We start from the raw sequence: 21,904 nt of genomic DNA, 5'->3' as shown, positions 1-21,904 counted from the left end.
TCATTAATTTTGATATATTCATTTCCTGTTTTTAAAACTAGGATCTAAGTTTGGTTTATAGACAGATTGCCAAAACTAAGGAAGAATTAATGTTAGGAATGGAAAGGATGATAAACATTGAAATCATCATCTAATTTTTTTTTTTTTTTTTTCGAGACAGAGTCTCATTCTGTCGCCCAGGCTGGGGTGCAGTGACACGATCTTGGCTCACCCCAACCTCCGCCTCCCAGGTTCAAGCTGTTCTCCTGTCTCAGCCCCCCGAGTAGCTGGGATTCCACGTGCCCGCCACCATGCGTGGCTAATTTTTTGTATTTTTAGTAGAGACAGGATTTCACCATGTTGGCCAGGCTGGTCTCGAACTCCTGACCTCAGGTGAGCCACTGCGCCCAGCCTTTATTTTTAAATGTTATTATGGTGCTGATTTTCTAGAAGTCCAGTGGTTCATTCAATGAATATTCATTGATTATCTATGTACTGGAGATAGTTATAGCCATTAGAAATACATTAGTGAATAGAGACAAATTTTCTTACTCATGAAAATTACCTTCTGCCTGGGAAGATGTACAATAAACAAGAAAATAAATACATCATGTGTTTTTAAATAGTTTCAAGTCCTGTGAAGAAAAAAAATCTGAATAAAGAAAAATAGAGAATGATAACTGCATGATGTAGGGAGAAGGGCCAGTTCTGGTTCTCTTAGATTAGAAGATTAGAGAAGTCTTCACTAAGGAGATGACGTTTGAATAGAGCCCTGAATAATGAGAAAGAACAGGCTATATAAAGATCTGGGGGAAAGCATTCAAAGCAGGGGAATCAGCAAATGTAAACATTTGCAAGTGTAAAAATTAGGTTGGTGGTTTTGAGGAACAGTAAGAGGCAAGCAGGACCAAAACAGAGTGGTAAAGAGGAGAAGATAGTAGGAGTAAAATATACCAGAAGATTAGTTTGGGAGAAGTAGGTTGGGGCCATACGTTATAAGATCTTTGAAGACATTTGAGTTTTTAGGCCTGTGAGTTTTAATCTGTTTTATATTTTTAAAGGATCACTATGGCTTGCTGTATGGAGAGAAGACTATAATTGTATTTTTCAAAGGGTGATCCAGGGACACTAAGAATCCCTCAGACCCTTATAGTGGTTCTACACAGTCAAACTTCTTGTTTTCATATTACTAAGATGTTATTTGCCTTTTTCATTCTGATTATCTTAGGAGGCAGAGTGGAGTTTTCCAGAGTCTATATGATGTGTGGTGATATCCTTGCTCTGACAATGGAATGTGTATATTCTTGTGATTTAAATTTCTCTCAGTTTTAATTTCTAACACAGTAAATATTGATAGGTGTAACTCACATAAACAAAAGCTCTTTGGGTCCTCAATAATTTTTAAGAGTATGAAGGGGTCATGAAAGATAACCAAAAGAAATAGAACTGTTGGATTATAAGAGTAAAGTAGAGGCAGCTAGACTAGTTAGTAGTTACTGCAGTAGTTCAGCTGAGAGATGCTGGTATCTTAGATAGAAGACTTGGGAATAGAGAGAGACAGAAGTCATTGAATTTGAGGTGTCTTTTGTTTAGGAAAAAGGGCAGGGTGGGGTGGGGGCCTAACAGAACTTGTAGATAGATGAATGAGTTGTGAAGGAAAGAGTGAGTGAGCAAGAATGACTCATAGATTTTTAAATCTCCAGCATAATTAGGTGCACAGTGACATTGGGAAGAGGTTTAGATGGAAAAAATCACAGTTCTTCGCTTGTAATTGAATTCATTATTAACCTCATCTCTTTTGTTTTGGGGATTGTTTCACTGGAAAAAGGAAAAAGCTTATTGTTTCTTTGAGTTAGGCGCTAAGTCAAAAATCGTAATTTATGATGTAGGTGTGTTGAAAATTTTTGGATTGTGGTATTTACATAGCATATTTATGCTCTGTAGAGCATTTGTGCTGTGGTTTACAATTTAAGCATGTGATTAAGACAGAATAGCCAGTGAACTTACAATAGGGCACAGAAGTGTTACAAAATAACTACACAAGGTTATAAATTAAAATATTTGTTTACGTAATTTATATATTCTTTAGAGTTAAACTTTAAAAAAAAAAGCTTCTAAGTTTCTGTCCGGTTTTATGTCTTGTTAAAAAAAATGCTATATGTACCCATTTTGATCACTAAAGTCAACATATGATCAAGTGGGAGGTGGTCTTCTGTTATCTGTATCACTACTTCATGTAATTGGGATTATAAATTATTTTAATATGTTCTTATATCATAATATCAATATACTTAATTATGTTAGAAAAACATTATTTTATGCAAGATTGGGTGCATTACAGAATAAGGATCTCTCTTTATTAGCAGTAGCTCTAAAAATAGCTTTAAGCCCAAAAATAATTTATTTACAAATTCTCAGAATGGAGACAATGCATGTGTTAGAAAAATTGCTTTTAATAAAACATTTGTGATTTAAGAACTTAATATTTTACCTTTCATGGCTTTGATTTGTGGTGTCAGTTTTTCAGCCTTTTTTTCTGTAGACTCTGCTCTCAGCTTTTAGCTCTATTCTATTTTCCATTAACTCTGCTGCTTTGGGTAAATGAGCACTTCATTCCTCTTTCCTAAAATAACAAGTAAGAATTCAGTGCTGGACTATTAAGCCAAAGTATCTGTTTCTTTTATGTTGTGCCTGAATTTTGTGACAAGCACAAAATTTTAAAATCACAGAATTTTTGTTATTTAAAAGTCATAGAATTTTTAAATATGATATGCTGATATTCTTATTTTGTTGTACTGGACATTCATTTACTAAAAGTACTGAAAATCTTTGATTCCTAAACCAGTCTACATCAGTTTATCCTGTTTATTATTTACTTTGTATTCTATAGGTTCTACAGGGTATACTTAATTATAAATGAAATTGTCATGATATGGGCTAGGAGAGTAGAGTGTTTTTTTTTCTTTATATAAATAAGCTTGAACTTGTTTTTGCCATTTTACAGTTTATCAGTGCAGATGTACATGGAATTTGGTCAAGGTTATTTTGTGATTTTGGTGATGAATTTGAAGTTTTAGATGCAACAGGAGAAGAACCAAAAGAAATTTTCATTTCAAACATAACGCAAGTATGATTATATTAATGAACTTTTAAAATAAATTTTGTTAAAGTTGATGTGAATGCTATTTTCAAAAAGGCGGTGTCAGCAAAGTATTACAGTATGTAAAATTTCTTTTATAGTGTTTTAAGATAATGAGGGAATATGTAGCTAATTTCTTGACTTCATTATATTAAAACTAAATTAAAACTGGAATATTAATTGTTAAAAATATTCTGGATTTCCTCTAACAAATAATACTTGATAGGGCCAAGCACGGAGGCTCATGCCTACAGTCCCAGCACTTTTAGAGGCTAACAGGGGTGGATCACTTTAGCTCAGGAGTTTGAGACCAACCTGGGCAACATGGTGAAACTCCATGTCTACCAAAAATACAAAAAATTAACCGGGCATGGTGGTGTGTGGTCCCAGCTACTCAGGAGGCTGAGATGGGAGGATGACTTGAACCTGGGAGGCGGAAGTTGCAGTGAGCCAAGATCACGCTACTGCACTGCAGCCTGGGTGACAGAGTGAGACCACATCTCAAAAATAAAGAAAGAAAAATAATAATAATAATACTTGATAGAGCAACATTTGCTTGTCATAAATTTTAATTTTAATTTTATTCTATGTTACCTCCTATGGGTCATGAATTGTGATTCAGTGTTTACTGTATTGTTTATTGTGTTAGATAGTGGATGCACTAAGTATGTTGTAAGTCACATAGTCTAATACTATAAAAAGGCACACTTAAATCATATTAGAGAAAAGCATTTCTAATTTGTTATATTTCTAAAGCATTATTTAGAAGGTGTAGAAAATTTTGATTAACCTTCAAATTCAAAAGTCTGAATTTTCTAACCACACTCTTGATCATGCATAAGCTCAATTTTTTATTCCATAAAGAACCGGAGAAATCATTATGATCCCCTTTTACTATTCTTTTACACAAATAATTTACTTTGTTTGTATTCTTTATAATCAACTTACGTTGAAGTCCAAAAGAAGACAAAATAAGGGAATGATAATATACTTTAACATACTAGTATTTGTAATTCGTATTTCTTGTTTTTATACTTTATTTTTAAACCCAGTGTAATCTCATGGTGATAGAGACCCAGTACTCTCTCTCTCTCATGCCTTTTTAAGAAAAATTTATTGAAAAGTCAATCTGTATATCTTTCTGCTTACAGAGTGATTTATTATTCTACCTGAGTTACTCTTTCAGGCATATTACTATTTAACCTTTTACCTTCTCTAGTTGATTTTAGTTTGTCCCTGAGAAAAACACAGAGAATAAATTCCAAAATGTGGTGTGGATTCTTATTGCATTGGTGTTATCTTTTATTGAATACTATAGGAAATGTAGCTGATAAGCTACACAATATTTCTTTAAAGCGTTGAGCAAGTTGTAAACTACCAGATTCCCATCTTTAAAATTTCTATCCTCCTTCTTTACTATTCTTTGATCTTCAGTGTCAGGCTTTTATCATTTATGCCCATGGGTTTTTTCTCACATTTAAAACTATTAGATAACTTGGAATGTTTTTTACAAGTTACAGGAGTTTTTGAATCTATTAAATATTTGATCTTTTCTATGGAATCTTTGCACATCTCCTACCAAACATAGAAATTATATTTTCAGCATTCATTTAAAAAATAGTAATAATTTGATCATTATTTTGTGATCGCTTTTTAAAGGCTTGCTTTTACTAACAGAAGAATAGCGTAGAATTTTGGTTTTGAGAATTTTATGATAACTTTGTCATTTTTGCTTAAGATTTCAATTTGTACACCAAGAATATGTGAACTTCTTTTTTAATAGAGTACTCTTATTTTTAGGCAAATCCTGGCATTGTTACTTGCCTTGAAAATCATCCTCACAAACTGGAGACAGGACAATTCCTAACATTTCGAGAAATTAATGGAATGACAGGTTTAAATGGATCTATACAACAAATAACGGGTAAGTCAATGTGTTTTCTTAATTCATTTATACTTATTCAGCAAATTTATAGTTCAGACACTACACTTAGTATTGGGAACAGAACGTCAACTCAAAGAGACATGATGTAAAGCCCTTGGCCTCAAAATATTCAATCCATGTGAAGACTTTGTTAAACACTGATGATATTAAGAGAATATACCCATTTTGGCGACACCAAACTTAGCAAGGAAACCTACCCAGTTTTGGGACAGCAGCAATGGGCCAGGGTGTCTTGATTAAAATGTGAAAGTTGCATTGGCTTAGGAAGGTATTGAAAAAAGATTATTTATGCAGAGACAAACAGAAAAGGCTCAGATACAAGACAGATCTAAAGGAACTACAAGAAATTAATACAGCAGGGCTGGCAGGGAGAATTGAACTCACGAGTCTTAATCTTAAGATATTTAGAAAGAAACTTGATCACATACTATAGGTGAGTGAAGATTTCTACCTGGTCAGTCAACATATTCACTTAAGGAATGCAAGAAAAGGAGTAGGTTTTGTAGATAAAGAGTATAGTTTAGCTTTGTAAAATGAGGTAGCAATGAAGTATTTAAAGGAAGATGTCTAGATGTTGGTTGGAATATATGTTCTTGTTCAGTGGCTTGAATAAAAGGGGTGAATGTCATGTCTGCAGGCAAGTTTGTAGGTTTGTTGGCAAGCAGTTGAAGGAGTCTGTTTTTTCATTGGACTAATGTGAAGGCATTGCCAAAAGGCAATGAAAGGTGCCAAAACCAGGAGGAAAGTAGACATTCTTGAAAATGGAAAGATGTCAGGCATCATATAGGGCCCATTTGAAGTTTAATATAATGAATTTATAGCAGAGTTAATCTGCGTAGTTTGTGTTTTTCCTTCAGCCACGTTGAAAAGAGTCAAAGACAGTACTGGACAAGCCATAACTATATGGCATGCTTACACATATTTAGGGAAAATTGATGCAGTTTTATCTTTAGGGCATTTGAAAATATAACTATGTATTTAATTTATAGACAGTAAATGGAATTACTTTTTTTTAATGACAGCAAAATATATCCTCAGGAGAGGGAAAAATCAATTCTTATTACAAACTGTTTATAGATAAACAACTTTGAATATATATTTAAGTATTTTTGATAACAAAACTATTTGATTTTTTTTTCCAGCTACATCTAATTATTTTAAATACAGGTTCAGATCATAGATATTAAAGAATATGTCTGTTTTTATTAAAATTAATCATTTAGGATTATTATTTGTAATTTTAGCGTGCATGTTGTATAACAAAACTATTTGATTTTGTTTCCTGATTACATCTAATTATTTTAAATACAGATTCAGATCATATATATTCATGTCTATTTTTATTAAAATTAATCATTTAGGTTTATTATTTGTAATTTTGGGGTCCATGTTGTGGTGAATTGTGGTGAAGGTTCAGATTATGAGGCTGCTTATATAAAGAGGAGCCACTGCATGTCAAGAAACAAAGAGAAAGAAAACCCACATTTTGTGCCAATAATTCTTTGGAGGGAGAGATGAGTAAGTTTAGAGTGGCTGTTAGGAAGCTTTTTTTTCCCTTAACATTTATAAATTGCTACCTACTGATCTAAAGTAATATTCTGCTAGCATGAAAAGATGTTTTTTTTTTTTGTCTGTTTTTTTTTTTTTTTTTTTTTTGAGATAGCATCTTGCTCTGTTGCTCAGTCTGAAGTGCAGTGACATGATCATGTCTCACTGTAGCCTCAGCCTCCTGGGCCCAAGTGATCCTCCCACCTCAGCCTCCCAAGTAGCTGGGAACCACAGGCATGTGCCACCACACCTGGCTAACTTTTTTTATTTTTGTAGAGACAAGATCTCTATGTTGCTCAGGCTGGTCTCAAACCCCAGGGCTCAAGTCAACCTTTCCCCTTGGCTGCCCAAAGTGTTGTAATTACAGGCATGAAGATCAAAAAAACCTCATGACCAGCCAAAAAACACTGTTAAATAGCTAAAATAATACAAACTTATTCTAGATATATATGTATGTGTATATGTTTAAATAGGGCTAAAAATGAATTCTACTTCAGACTTCCTTTCCTCTCCAGAGGTAACAGCAGCTAAGTTTGGTGTTCACTCTGCTGACCATTCTGTCTACTTTATATATTTATTATATATACACATATATAGTATATATTACATATTATATAGTATAGATGCCTGTATTATATAATATATTAAGTAAAGGGGAGGGCTTACTTGGTTTTTTTAACTTAATTTTTTGAATAACCAAATGGTTCAGAAATGAGAAACGGTAAATGTTTACAATGAAAAGTGTTCTGCCCAAACTTGATTTCACCCTCACAGTTCTCATCCACTACCACAGGTAACTGTTAGTCTTAGTTTATTGTGTATTTGTTTGTTTGTTTGTTTTTAACACAGAAGGAAGCACATTATACATAGTGCTGTCCTTTATCTTTTTATTAAACAAAATATATTTGTGATCTTTTCTCATTAGTAATTGGAGAACGTCCTTTTTTTTTTCCTTTAAATTTTCTTTTATAGCTACCTAATATGTCATAATATAGATGAAAATGTTATCGGACCATGTTTTTTCTTTTTAAGAAATGAGGGTCTCACTTTGTTATCCAGGCTGGAGTACAGTGGCTATTCAAAGGTACAGTTTAGCACACTACAGTCTCCTGGGTTCAAGTGATGCTGCTTCCTTGGCCTCCTGATTAGATGGGACTACAGGCACATGCCACCATGCCCAGACAGAGCATAATATTTTCCTGGTTTGCCATTTATCTTTTGATGTTGCTTATGATGGGTTTTTGTCATGAGGTTTTCTTTTTTATGTTTTCATAATCAAATTTTAATTATTTTCTTTTATGGTTTTTATTTAGAGTATTACTTAGAAAAGCCTTCCTTACTACATGGTTTTAAAGAAATTTTTCTCTCATGCTTTTATCTAAGAAATTGTTAGCGTCTTTTTTGACACTTAAAACTTTTGTCCATTTGCAATAGGTGTTTTCCCAGATGTCTTTTTTCTGTATCAGATTTATTGAATAATCGATCTTATCTTTTCCTTACTGATTGAGGTGCCACCTTGATTTTGTCCTTTGTGTACTTGAGACTGTTTCTGAATTCTCTAATCTTTTCCAGTTGTCTGTTTATTAACCAGTACCATATTATATTATTATGATAGGTAGTTGTTATTATGTTATTGAGGCTTTATGATATATTTTAATATCTAATAATGAGTAGCCCTCATTACTCTTTTTCTATAAGTTTCCTTCGTTATTTTTAAGTCCTGGAGTTTCACATTGGAAAAAACACTCTGTCTAGGTCCCCATACTCCTCCCAGCTCTTCATTAAAAAACAAACAAACGAACAAAAAACCACTATGCTGGAATTTTTTAATTTTGTAAATTGGGAATAATTAACATTTTATGACAATAAGAGTTGAAATTTAAATATCTGTTTCCCCGTGTAATTTTTAAATTTTTTTTCTTCTAGTGATATCGCCATTTTCTTTTAGTATTGGTGACACTACAGAACTGGAACCATATTTACATGGAGGCATAGCTGTCCAAGTTAAGACTCCTAAAACAGTTTTCTTTGTAAGTATTTTTTTTTTCTGCTTAAAAAATATTTCTTCACAGAAAAAGAAAGGCAGAAGAGACAATGAAATTACTCAGTTAACCAAACAGGTTAAATGTGAAACGGATTTTTTTTTTTTTCGTTTGTACCTGCTTTGAGGGAAATGGAATTAATCTAATGAAATAAATGAATAAAATGGATATTAACAAAAAATTTACACATCTTTTATAGCCAGAATACCATATACATATAGTTGAGCTAAATGGGTATACCCGAAAGGAACTATACCTTTGTGAATTATCAAAGAGTTTATCATACTTATTACAATTTACTTTCTAAGACAAGAAATAAAACTAATGTATTTTCAAGATTTAGGAAGAGGTTGTTTTACTTTATTATTATTTAATTTTCTAAAATGAAGATATTCAAATTATACTTGTTAATCCTGGTTTTTAAAATTTAATTTAATTTTATAAATTTCAGAAAACAGTATATATGTTGGAAATGTAAAATAATTTCTAAAAACGGCTGGCATTGAAAGGAAAATGTAAATAGCTGAATATAGAGAATGTAGTGTCAGGAAGCTAAGGGATCTTGTGCAACTAAAATCCTTGGGCTCCTTCTCAGGATAAGCTAACACATCTCTGTTTTTTCTTACAAGTTCTCAAGGTTTTAACGTAATTGCCTTTTCTTTTCCAGAACTATTAACAACTCTAGTCATTTACAAGGCTTTGTTCAACTCAAAGTTAGAATTTAAAAAAAATTAAAATAATATATCTAGTCAGATGTGCTCCTGCATATCTCCTTGTGCTTTGTCTCCAAGTTTTAATTGGATATGTCTCAATTTTAGATTGGGTGGATATTTTGGTTTTTGTTTGTTTGTTTGTTTTGCCTTTGTGTTCTTCATACAGAATTTAATAAGTCTTGATAGCCTGGTATTAGAAAGATATGGTAGCTTTTAGATTAAAATAATAAATTTTTTTAGGTATGCAAATGTTTTTACTAATTGTTCCCAAATTTACTGTGTGGAGCAGGTTGTTTTATTGCATTTAACTTTTTTTTTTAAGTATTGTCATAAGAGTGGTAGCTAGTTTCTATTTCAGTTAAAACATATCAGCCCAACCCTACTTATTTCAGACCCTTGGGAGAGTTCCCTGGTTTTTAGTGCACTGACATATAGCAGTATATTTTGTCCAATAATCACTCACTTACTCTGAAGTAATGATTTTTTTTTTTTCCGTATCAGGAGCCACTGGAGAGGCAGATAAAACATCCAAAGTGCCTTATTGTGGATTTTAGCAAACCTGAGGTAAATAAACACTTACAGGTTTGAGAGAGGCAGCAGAATCAGAGATGAGAATTAGTGAGTGATTATAAAGTTAAAATGGAATAACCATGTAGATATCTTACTGTTAGGCCTTATAATGTGAGTATATTAAAGGTTATACTCACATATCAAAAGTTGACTTCCGAGGATTAAAAATGGGAATGTGTATCATAGAAAAAATGTTAAAGTAATAGGAAAAAGTTTCACTTTTATAATGATTTGCCAACTTTGATAATTAAAAGACGATTTCAATAACTTGTATAAATGATCTTATTAAAAGATTTTCTGAATCGTACCATTTTTATATAATGCATATTTCTTACCAAAAAAGCTTTGAGTATGTATTCTATTTTTTTTTTAAATGGATGTAATTTTATAGCAGGAAATGTGATAAGGAAGGAACTAACAGTTTCCAAATTTGTAAATTTTAATAAGGAAAGGGGATTAAATCATTTACCTTCATGGCCTTGAGGTTAAGTCATTTAACTTCTAACCTTCAGGTTTCTAATTTGTTAAATAGAGTTAATAATAGTATTAAGCTAATGTGTTTATTGTGATGGTTAAATAATGTTTTAAAAGCATTTAGCCCAGTGCCTGGGACATACAAGCACTCAGTAAATGTTGGCCAATTTTTAATGTTCTTAATAGGCACCTTTAGAGATTCACACAGCTATGCTTGCCTTGGACCAGTTTCAGGAGAAATACAGTCGCAAGCCAAATGTTGGGTAATGTTTTAAGTTTAAAAATAAATATTTTCCTTTCTATAAAAGTAGTAGTTCAGAAATTATAATTTAAAAACTATGCCCTTTGTAATTACAATACCAATAGATATGCCAAGCTGTGTAAAGATTTATTATGACTTTCTAGTCCTTTTCCTGGTGGGAGTGGAGAAATTGGTTTTAAAAGTGGAATCATACTAAATGTGAATTTTCCCACTTTGAAGCCTTTAAAAATTAAAGCTTTTTAAAACAACAAAAAAAATTCTGAGAATTATTGAATTATTAATCCATAGTAACTTTTTTTTTAACTTTATACCCTGTTAAGTCGGACTACTGTTGGAGAAGGTTTTTACTTTTTGTATTTTGGATTAAATCTTGGGGTTGGGTGTGGTGGCCCACGCCTGTGATCCCAGGACTTTGGGAGGCCGAGGTGGGTGGATTACTTGAGGCCAGGAGTTTGAGACCAGCCTGGCCAACATGGCGAAACCCTGTCTCTGCTAAAAATACAGAAATTACCAGGCATGGTGGTGCATGCCATTAATCCCAGCTCCTTGGGAGGCTGAGGCACGAGAATTACTTGAACCAGGAGGCAGAGGGTGCAGTGAGCCAAGATTGCACCACTGCACTCCAGCCTGGGTGACAGAATGAGACTCTGTCTCAAAAAAAAAAAAAAAAAAAAAGACTAAGCTTATTTATATACTGATATAAGTGTGATTTTGAAGTAATGTATTTATAAGTCAATCATCTTTAAATCAGTAAAACATTTTGTGCTACCTGTTGGCAAAATCCCACATTCTTTTATATATTTCCTAAATTTTAATTTTGAGTATGTCCTACTGTTTATGGCAGTTGAGAAAACTAAAGTTAGGGTTTTCTGTTTTGAGTTGTAGATGCCAACAAGATTCAGAAGAACTGTTGAAACTAGCAACATCTATAAGTGAAACCTTGGAAGAGAAGGTGACTATTGAAATTTATGGCTGTCCGAATATCTGTTTGTTAATACATAAGTGTTCTATATATTAGTATTCTCTTATCCTTCACATCCAGCTTTGCTACTCTGTGGCATTAGACAACTTTATTTCACTTTGTTATGTTTTAATTTATAAATCTATAAAATAGAGTTAACCTACCTTCATAGGGTTATTGTGAACATTAAATGATTTAATTTTGTAAAGTACTTAGAAATGTCATGTGACATATAGTAATTACTATTTGCTGCTGCTATTTTTTTAAGTGTTACTATTATTTATTATTCTGTTATGATTTACTTGATTTGTTAACCCACTTAAAGTTATATATGTTAACTTTCTTCTAAGTCATCTGTTTTATACATTATACATTCACATCTCTTTATCACATTTTGCACATCAGATTTAGATTTAAACATGTCACCTAGAAAATGGTTTTTTTGTGTGTGTTATGATGCCAGTGCCTGCTTGTCAACAGTTTTATTTAAGCAGCTATAAACATGGTAGTGTTTGTGCAATTATTTGAAGATTCTTATTATTTTTGTTCTTATTTTATAAAAATGAGAGGGAAGTGTATTAGTCCATTCTCATACTGCTATGAAGAAATCCTGAGATGGGTTATTTATAAAGGAAAGAAGTTTAATTGACTCACAGTTCCTCATGGCTGGGGAGGCCTCTGGAAACTTACAATCCTGGCAGGAGACAAAGGAGAAGTAGGCACCTCTTCACAGGGTGGTAGGACAGAGTGAGTACAAGCAGGGGAACTGCCAGGTTCTTATAAAACCATCAGATCTCATGAGACTCACTCACTATCACTCACTGATAACCTCCACGTGGTCCTGCCCTTGACATGTGGGGATTATGGGGATAACAATTCAAGATGAGATTTTGGATGGAGACACAGCCAAAATGTATCATTTCATCCCTGGTCCCTCCTGAGTCTCATGTACTCACATTTCAAAACACAATCATGCCTTTCCAACAGTCCCCAAAAGTGTTAGCCCATTCCAGCATTAATCCAGAAGTCCAAGTCCAAAGTCTTATCTGAGCAAGGCAAGTCCCTTCCACCTATGAGCCTGTAAAATCAGAAGCAAGTTAGTTACTTCCTAGATGCAGTGAGGGTACAGATATTAAATAAAGGCTCCCATTCCAAATGGGAGAAATTGGGCAAAACAAAGGGGCTACAGGCCCCATGCACTGTAAAATCCAGTAGGGCAGTCATTAATCCTTAAGGTTCCAAAATGATCTTCTTTGACTCCATGTCTCACATCCAGGTCACACTGATGCAAGAGGTGGGTTCCCATGGTCTTGGGCATCTTCACCCTGTGGCAATACAAGGTACAGCCCCCACTTCCAGCTGCTTTCATGAGTTGGCATTGAGTGTTGCAGTTTTTCCAGATTCATGGTCCATGCTTTCGTTGTATCTACTATTCTGGGATCTGGAGGACTGTGGCACTCTTCTCACAGCTCTACTAGGCAGTGCCAATGGGGACTCTCTTTGGGGGCTCCAACCCCACATTTTCCTTCTGCACTGCCTTAGCAAGAGGTTCTCCATGAGGGCTCCACCCCTGCAGTAAACTTCTGCCTGGACATCCAGGTGTTTTCATACATCCTCTGAAATCTAGGCAGAGGTTCCCAAACCTCGATTCTTGACTTCTGTGCACCCGCAGGCCCAACACCATGTGTAAGCCACCAAGGCTTAGGGCTTGTACCCTCTGAAGCAACAGCCTGAGCTGTACATTGGCCCCTTTAAGGCCCTGGGGCCACCCCATAAAACCATTTTTTCCTATTAGGCCTCCAGGCCTGTGATGGAGCTGTCTTGAAGACCTCTGACATGCCTGGAGACATTTTCCCATTGTCTTGGCAATTAACATTTACCTGCTTGTTATTTATGGAAATTTCTGCAGCTGACTTGAATTTCTCCTCAGAAAATGGATTTTTCTTTTCTATTGTATCATCAGGCTGCATTTTTTCCAAACTTTAATGCTCTGCTTCTCTTTTAAGCGTAAGTTCCAATTCCAAACCATCTTTTTGTGAATGCATAAAACTTAATGCTTTTAAGAGCACCTCAGTCACACCTTGAATGCTTTACTACTTAGACATTTCTCTGCCAGATACCCTAAATCATCTCTCTCAAGTTCAACGTTCTACAGATCTCTAGGGCAGAGGCAAAATGCCGCCAGTCTCTTTACTAAAGCATAATAAGAGTCACCTTTATTCTAGTTCCCAGCAGGATCCTTGTCTCCATCTGAGACCACCTCAGCCTTGACTTCATTGTCCATATCACTATCAGCATTTTGGTCAAAACTGATAAGTTCCAGACTTTCCCACATCTTCCTATCGTCTACTGAGCCCTCCAAACTATTTCAACCTCTGCCTTTTCCAGTTCCAAAGTCACTTCCACACTTTTGGGTATCTTTATCGCAGCACCCCACTCTCTGCTGTACCAATTTACTCTATTAGTCTGTTCTCACACTGCTATGAGGAAATACCCAAAACTGGGTAATTTATATAGGAAAGAGGTAATTGACTCACAGTTCCACATGACTGGGGAAGCCTCAGGAAACTTTACCATCATGGCAGAAGGCACAGGAGAAGCAGGCAGCTTCTTCACAGGGTGGGAGGACAGAGTGAGTGCAAGCAGAGGAACTGCCAGACGCTTATAAAACTGTCAGATCTCGTGAAACTCACTATCATCAGAATAGCATGGGAGAACCACCCCCACTATCCAGTAACCACTGCCTGGTCCCACGTTGACATGTGGTGATTATGGGGATTACAATTCAAGATGAGATTTTGGGTGGGGGCACAGCCAAACCATCTCAGGAAGTAAGAATCTTAACATCAGTGGTAAAAGCTTTAATATCATATGTTCTATAATTACACAAAGAAAGAAATAATAAATGTACTGAAAACAGTGACTCACTAGCCATAGTGAAAGACCTTGTGTTGCATATATAGTGCTTTGAGAAAATAAAATGTATGAAAAGCTAGAAATAGATTGTAGAAGTCTGTGATTAAACAGAAGGATGTGATTAGGAATTTATCAAGTTTATTGATGTGAAATTTACATAAAGTAAATTTTTCACTCTTTTTGGGTGTGTAGTTATAAAAAATTTTGTACACTATCAGTTCAGATGTATGCAATTAATTCAAAGTGTACAGTAATGGGTCTACCACCACAATTAAAATATAAAACATTCCGTAATGCAAAAAAGTTCCCTCATGCCTCTTTATAATTACCTCTCCAGCCCATAACCAAACCTTAGCATCCACTATAGATTTTTTCTTTTCCAGAATGTCATATAAATGGAGTCATATAGTATATGTAGCCTTTTGAATCTGGTTTCTATCACTAATTATAATTAACTTGAGTTTTTTCCATTTTGTTGCATGTTCATTTCATTTTTGTTTTTTCTTTTAAGTTTAGGGGTACATGTGCAAGTTTGTTATATAGGTAAATTTGCATCATGGGGGTTTGTCATACATATTATTTCATCACCCAGGTATTAAGCCTAGTACCTGTTAGTTATTTTCCCCGCTCTTCCCACCCTCCAGTAGGCCCCAGTGTGTGGTGTTCCCCTCTGTGTATCCATGTGTTCTTATCATTTAGTTCCCACTTGTAAGTGAGAGCACGTGGTATTTGTTTTTTTGTTTCATTGTGTACTACAGTTTGTTTTTACATCACTTGATGGAAAATATGGGCTGTTTCCGTACTGAGCAATTATGAATAGTTATTACAACTACTTGCATATAGATTTTGATGTGGACATATGTCTTTGCTTCTCTTATATAACTACCCTAAAGTGTGTTACAGAGTCTTATGATAGATGTATGTTTATTTTTTATTTATTTTCTTTTATACTTTAGGTTCTAGGGTATATGTGCACAACGTGCAGGTTTCTTACGTAGGTATACATGTGCCATGTTGGTTTGCTGCACCCATCAACTTGTCATTTACATTAGGTATTTCTCCTAATGCTTTACCTCCCCCAGCCGCCCTCCCCTGTGATGTTCCCTGCCCTGTGTCCATGTGTTTTCATTGTTCAATTCCCACCTATGAGTGAGAACATGCGGTGTTTGGTTTTCTGTCCTTGTGATAGTTTGCTAAGAATGATGGTTTCCAGCTTCATCCATGTCCCTGCAAAGGACATGAACTCATCTTTTTTTACAGCTGCATAGTATTCCATGGTGTATATGTGCTACATTTTCTTAATCCAATCTATAATTGTTGGACATTTGGGTTGGTTCCAAGTCTTTGCTATTGTGAATAGTGCCACAATAAATATACATGTGCATGTGTCTTTATAGTACCATGATTTATAATCCTTTGGGTATATACCCAGTAATGGCATTGCTGGGTCAAATGGTATTTCTAGTTCTAGATCCTTGAGGAATTGCCACACTATCTTCCACAATGGTTTAACTGATTTACACTCCCACCAACAGTGTAAAAGCGTTCCTCTTTCTACACATCCTCTCCAGCATCTGTAGTTTCCCTTTTAATGATCGCCATTCTAACTGGGATGAGATGGTATCTCATTGTGGTTTTGATTTGCATTTCTCTGATGACCAGTGATGATGAGCATTTTTGCATGTGTCTGGGGGCTGAATAAATGTCTTCTTTTGAGAAGTGTTTATTCATATCCTTTGCCCACTTTCTGATGGGGTTGTTTGTTTTTTGTTTTTGTTTTTGTAAATTTGTTTTAAGTTCTTTGTAGATTCTGGATATTAGCCCTTTGTCAGATGGATAGATTGCAAATATTTTCTCCCATTCTGTAGGTTGCTGTTCACTCTGATGATAGTTTCTTTTGCTGTGCAGAAGCTCTTTAGTTTAATTAGGTCCCATTTGTCTGTTTTGGCTTTTGTTGCCATTGCTTTTGGTATTTTAGTCATGAAGTCTTTGCCCATGCCTATGTTCTGAATGGTTATTGCCGAGGTTTTCTTCTAGGGTTTTTATGGTTTTAGATCTTACATTTAATTTTTTAATTCATCTTGAGTTAATTTTTGTATAAGGTGTAAGGAAGGGATCCAGTTTCAGCTTTCTACATATGGCTATCCAGTTTTCCCAGCACCATTTATTAAACAGGGAATCCTTTCCCCATTGCTTGTTTTTGTCAGGTTTGTCAAAGATCAGATCGATGGAGATGTGTGGTGTTTTTTCTGAGGCCTCTGTTCTGTTCCATTGGTCTATGTTTTGGTACCAGTACCATGCTGTTTTGGTTACTGTAGCCTTGAAGTATAATTTGAGGTCAGGTAGCGTGATGCTTCCAGCTTTGTTCTTTTGACTTAGGATTGTCTTGGCAATGTGGGGTCTTTTTTGGTTCCACATGAACTTTAAAGTAGTTTTTTCCAATTCTGTGAAGAAAGTCCTTGGTAGCTTGATGGGGATGGCATTGAATCTATAAATTACCTGCTTGGGCAGAATGGGCATTTTAATGACATTGATTCTTCCTTTCCATGAGCATGGAATGTTCTTCCATTTGTTTGTGTCCTCTTTCATTTCCTTAAGTAGTGGTTTGTACTTCTTCTTGAAGAGGTCCTTCACATTCCTTGTAAGTTGAATTCCTAGATATTTTATTCTCTTTGTAGCAATTGTGAATGAAAGTTCACTCACAATTTGGCTATCTCTTTGTCTATAATTGGTGTGTAGGAATGCTTGTGATTTTGCATGTTGATTTGCATGTATCCTGAGACTTTGCTGAAGTTGCTTATCAGCTTAAGGAGATTTGGGGCTGAGAAAATGGGGTTTTCTAAATATACAATCAGGTCATCTGCAAACAGAGACCATTTGACTTCCTCTTTTCCTAATTGAATACCCTTTATTTCTTTCTCTTGCCTGATTGCTCTGGCCAGAACTTCCAACACTATGTTGAATAGAAGTGGTGAGAGAGGGCATCCTTGTCTTGTACCAGTTTTCCAAGGGAATGCATCCAGTTTTTGCCCATTGAGTATGATACTGGCTGTGGGTTTGTCATAAATAGCTCTTATTATTTTGAGATAACATTCTATCAATACCTAAGTCATTGGGAGTTTTTAGCATGAAAGGCTGTTGAATTTTGTTGAAGGCCTTTTCTGTACCTATTGAGATAATCATGTGGTTTTTGTCATTGGTTCTGTTTATGTGATGGATTACGTTTATTGATTTGTGTATGTTGAATCAGCCTTGCATCCCAGGGATGAAGCCGACTTGATCATGTTCGATAAGCTTTTTGATGTGCTGCTGGATTCGGTTTGCCAGTATTTTATTGAGGATTTTTGCATCGATGTTCATCAGGGATATTGGTCTAAAATTCTCTTTTTTGTTGTTGTTGTGTTTCTGCCAGACTTTGGTATCAGGATGATGCTGGCTTCATAACATGAGTTAGGGAAGATTCCCTTTTTTTCTGTTGATTGAAATAGTTTCAGAAGGAAAGGTACCAGCTCCCCTTTGTAACTCGGGTAGAATTTGGCTGTGAATCCCTCTGGTCGTGGACTCTTTTTGGTTGGTAGGCTATTAATTATTGCCCCTATTTCAGAACCTGTTATTGTTCTATTCAGAGATTCAACTTTTTGCTGGTTTAGTCTTGGGAGGGTGTATGTGTCCGGGAATTTATCCGTTTCTTCTAGATTTTCTAGTTTATTTGCATAGCGGGGCTTATAGTATTCTCTGGTGGTAGTTTGTATTTCTGTGGGATCGGTGGTGATATCCTCTTTATCATTTTTTTATTGCATCTATTTCATTCTTCTCTCTTTTCTTCTTTATTAGTCTTGCTAGTGGTCTATCAATTTTGTTAATCTTTTCAAAAAACCAGCTTCTAGACTCATGAATTTTTTGAAGGGTTTTTTGTGTCTCTAGCTCCCTCAGTTCTCCTCTGATCTTAGTTATGTATTGCCTTCTGCTAGCTTTTGAATGTGTTTGCTGTTGCTTCTCTAGTTCTTTTAATTGTGATGTTAGGGTGTCGATTTTAGATCTTTCCTGCTTTCTCTTGTCGGCATTTACTGCTATAAATTTCCTCTATGCACTGCTTTGAATGCTTCCCAGAGATTCTGGTATGTTGTGTCTTTGTTCTCATTGGTTTCAAAGAAAATCTTTATTTCTGCCTTCATTTCATTATTTACGCAGTAGTCATTGAGGAGCAGGTTGTTCAGTTTCCACATAGTTGTGTGGTTTTGAGTTTATTCATCCTGAGTTCTAATTTGATTGCACTGTGGTCTGACAGACAGTTTGTTGTGATTTCTGTTCTTTTACATTTGCTGAGGAGTGTTTTACTTCCAATTATGTGGTCAGTTTTAGAATAAGTGCAATGTAGTGCTGAGAATAATGTATACTCTGTTGATTTGGGGTGGAGAGTTCTGTAGATGTCTATTAGGTCCTCTTGGTGCAGAGCTGAGTTCAAGTCCTGGATATCCTTGTTAACCTTCTGTCTCGTTGATCTGTCTAATATTGATAGTGGGATGTTAAAGTCTCCCATTATTATTGTGTGGGAGACTAAGTCTCTTTGTAGGTCTCTAAGGATTACAAAGGAACAGTAAATATTGCTTCCTGATCCTTCCTCTGGAAGCTTCGTCCCAGAGGGGCACCAACCTGTATGAGGTATCTTGTCCGCCCCTACTGGGAGGTGTCTCCCAGTCAGGCTACATAGGGGTCAGGGACGCACTGGAGGAGGCAGTCTGTCCGTTCTCAGAGCTTGAACGCCATGCTGGGAGAACCAGTGCTGTGTTCAGTGCCATCAGACAGGGACATTTAAGTGCAGAAGTTGTCTGCTGCCTTTTGTTTAGCTAAGCCCTGCCCACAGAGGTTGAGTCTATAGAGGCAGTAGGCCTTGCTGAGTTGGGGTGGGCTCCACCCAGTTCAAACTTCCCAGCTGCTTTGTTTACCTACTCAAGCCTCAGCAATGGCGGACACCTGTTCCCTCGCCAGGCAGCAGCCTCGCAGGTGGATCTCAGACAGCTGCGCTAGCAGTGAGCAAGGCTAGGTGGGAATAGGATCCGCCAAGCCAGGCACAGGGAAGAATCTCCTGGTCTGGTGGTTGCTAAGATGGTGGGAAGTGTACCATTTTTCCAGGTACAGTCTGTGATGGCTTCCCTTGGCTAGGAAAGGGAAATCCCCTGATCGCTTGTGCTTCCCAGGTGAGGTGATGTACCACAGTGCTTCAGCTTGCCCTTCATGGGCTGCACCCACTACTCCAACCAGTTCCAGTGGGATGACCCAGGTACCTCATGTTGGAATGCGGAAATCACCCGTCTTCCACATCAATCTCGCTGGGAGCTGCAAACTGGAGCTGTTCCTATTCGGCCATCTTGGAGGACTAAGACCATGTTGAATTTCATAAGAAACAGCCAAACTGTTTTTGCAAAGTAGCTGTACCATTTTGCATTCTCACCAGAAGTGTATGAGAATTTCAGTTGTGCTGCAGCTTCCTTATACTCTGTGTTGTCTGTTTATATGATTTTAAACATTTTTATATGTATGTGGTAGTATATCATTTTGGTTTTCATTTTCATGTCACTGGCCATGAATTTGAGTGTCTTTTAATATGATTATTTGCCATTCATATATCTTCTGTAATAAACTGTCTTTTAAAAATCTCTGCCTGTTTTTAAAATAGTTTTTAATTATTGGTTGAGAGAGTTTTTATGTCTTTATATATTTGGATATGAGTTATAGTCTCTGAAATTCAATTTTTCAAACCACAAAAAGAATACTTTTTTTGTGGTTCGTGCTTTTTTGTCTTAAGAGCTTTTTTAACACAGGGTCAAAACGCTGTTTTCTTCTAGACAGTTTATATTTTTGTAATTTTATAAGTTCATTTTTGCATATGGTGCAAAGTATTGATAAAGATGTGATCATACAAAGTAGAGATCAGTGTGCATGACTTTACACTAATTTTGTGCACTCTTTTGTAGTTTTATGAGTGTGTCTTTATATACTGCACAAAGTATAGATGAAAGTTAATTTTTTTGTATATGAATGTCCAGTTATTCTAGCCCATTTGTGGAAAAGACTATTCTTTATTGAAATGTCTTGGCATCTTTGTCAACAGGTTTTTTTTTTTACCATATATGTATAGGTCTATTTCTGTACTCTACTGTCTTCACATTGTTTCTGTTCTTTTGCCAGCTCCATCTTGTCTTGCTTATTATGGCTTTTATATTAAGTCTTGAAATCAGGTTTAGTCTGTTTCTCAAAAAGAGCTCAGAATTATGGTATTCCCTGAGTTTTTATGTTTCATATTTTTTCTGTAGCTTTCATAGTTTTAAGCTTGGCTAGATGTAAAATTCTGGGCTGTTACTTTGTTCACTGGTATGTTGCTTTATTTTTTGCTGTTGAAAAATAAGATGCCAGCCCAATTTTCATACTCTTAGAAGTAATCTGTTCTTTTTGCTTTAAGGCCCTATGTGTTTAATCTTTATCTTCATCTAATAGTTTTACCAGGTTATATCTCAGAGTTGATTATTCAGTAAAGTTTCCCACGTACACCATAAGCCCATTTTGATATGCAGAGTCAAATGTTGTTTAATTCTTTTCTTTTCTGGAAGGGTAGAATGGATCATTTCTGTTCTTAGTTTTTAAATTCCTGATTCAAGGTTTTTTGTGATCTTTTTTCCCCCCATGTTGCCAAGTGCTTGTTAAGAATATATAATTCACTTAAATATCTTCTGACTTTTGATTAGTTGTAGGGGTGTGGATTTTCAGTAGCTGAAATGTTTTGATTCTGATTTTCTGTTTTCTTCTTACATTAGCTTTGTATTGTAGAGTGATTTTTGTGCTTACTTTTTGGACAGGGTAAGGGTTTTAGGTGCTTTTTAGGTTCCTGCTTTTGTACTACTCTCTTAGGATACTGAAAAGGAGCTTTTAATGGATGACCTTTTTGTGGTGGAGAGGTACTGGTGTGTTTTGTAGGTCTCTTTGATTTTTACCAAATTCTTAACATCTCTCTCTTTAGCTTTCTCTCTCAAAGAATGTCTCCCCTCTTCTGTTAACATCTTTCTCTCCCAGGTTGACTTTCTTTGACGGCTGAGATCTGCCACCAGTTTTATACCTCTCATCAATATTTTCTGCACTTAGTGTGGGAATTTCTTTTTCTTAGGACGTGTTTTGTTACCATTAGGCCATTCACCTTCTTCTGTGATCTCTTCATATATTCTGCTCTCTGTCCAAGATTGTAGCAATGTGAAATCTAGCGAGAGTGCTGATGGAGTTTGCAAAATTTTATAATATTCTGTTTTCTAGTAATACTGAAGCCCTGTCACTATTTTATTTCTCTTCTTGTGATTATGCATATG

At 35.5% G+C, this 21,904-nt stretch overlaps 1 protein-coding gene across 1 annotated transcript in view; it reads left to right on the top strand.

Moving 5' to 3' along the window:
• The window catches only part of LOC105463604 (ubiquitin like modifier activating enzyme 6), a 73,269-nt gene that overhangs the window by 20,356 nt on the left and 31,009 nt on the right, over window positions 1-21,904 (top strand). Inside the window, exons 8-13 of the mRNA XM_011710811.3 lie at window positions 2,984-3,106; window positions 4,919-5,042; window positions 8,538-8,641; window positions 9,868-9,930; window positions 10,597-10,673; window positions 11,558-11,624. Of these exons, the coding sequence (XP_011709113.1) occupies window positions 2,984-3,106; window positions 4,919-5,042; window positions 8,538-8,641; window positions 9,868-9,930; window positions 10,597-10,673; window positions 11,558-11,624 (558 nt within the window). The remainder of the gene's footprint in view (window positions 1-2,983; window positions 3,107-4,918; window positions 5,043-8,537; window positions 8,642-9,867; window positions 9,931-10,596; window positions 10,674-11,557; window positions 11,625-21,904) is intronic.

The sequence above is a fragment of the Macaca nemestrina genome, chromosome 3 (genome assembly GCF_043159975.1).
Source record: "Macaca nemestrina isolate mMacNem1 chromosome 3, mMacNem.hap1, whole genome shotgun sequence".
NCBI lineage: Eukaryota > Metazoa > Chordata > Mammalia > Primates > Cercopithecidae > Macaca > Macaca nemestrina.
This window is presented reverse-complemented; position numbering and strand designations above follow the sequence as displayed.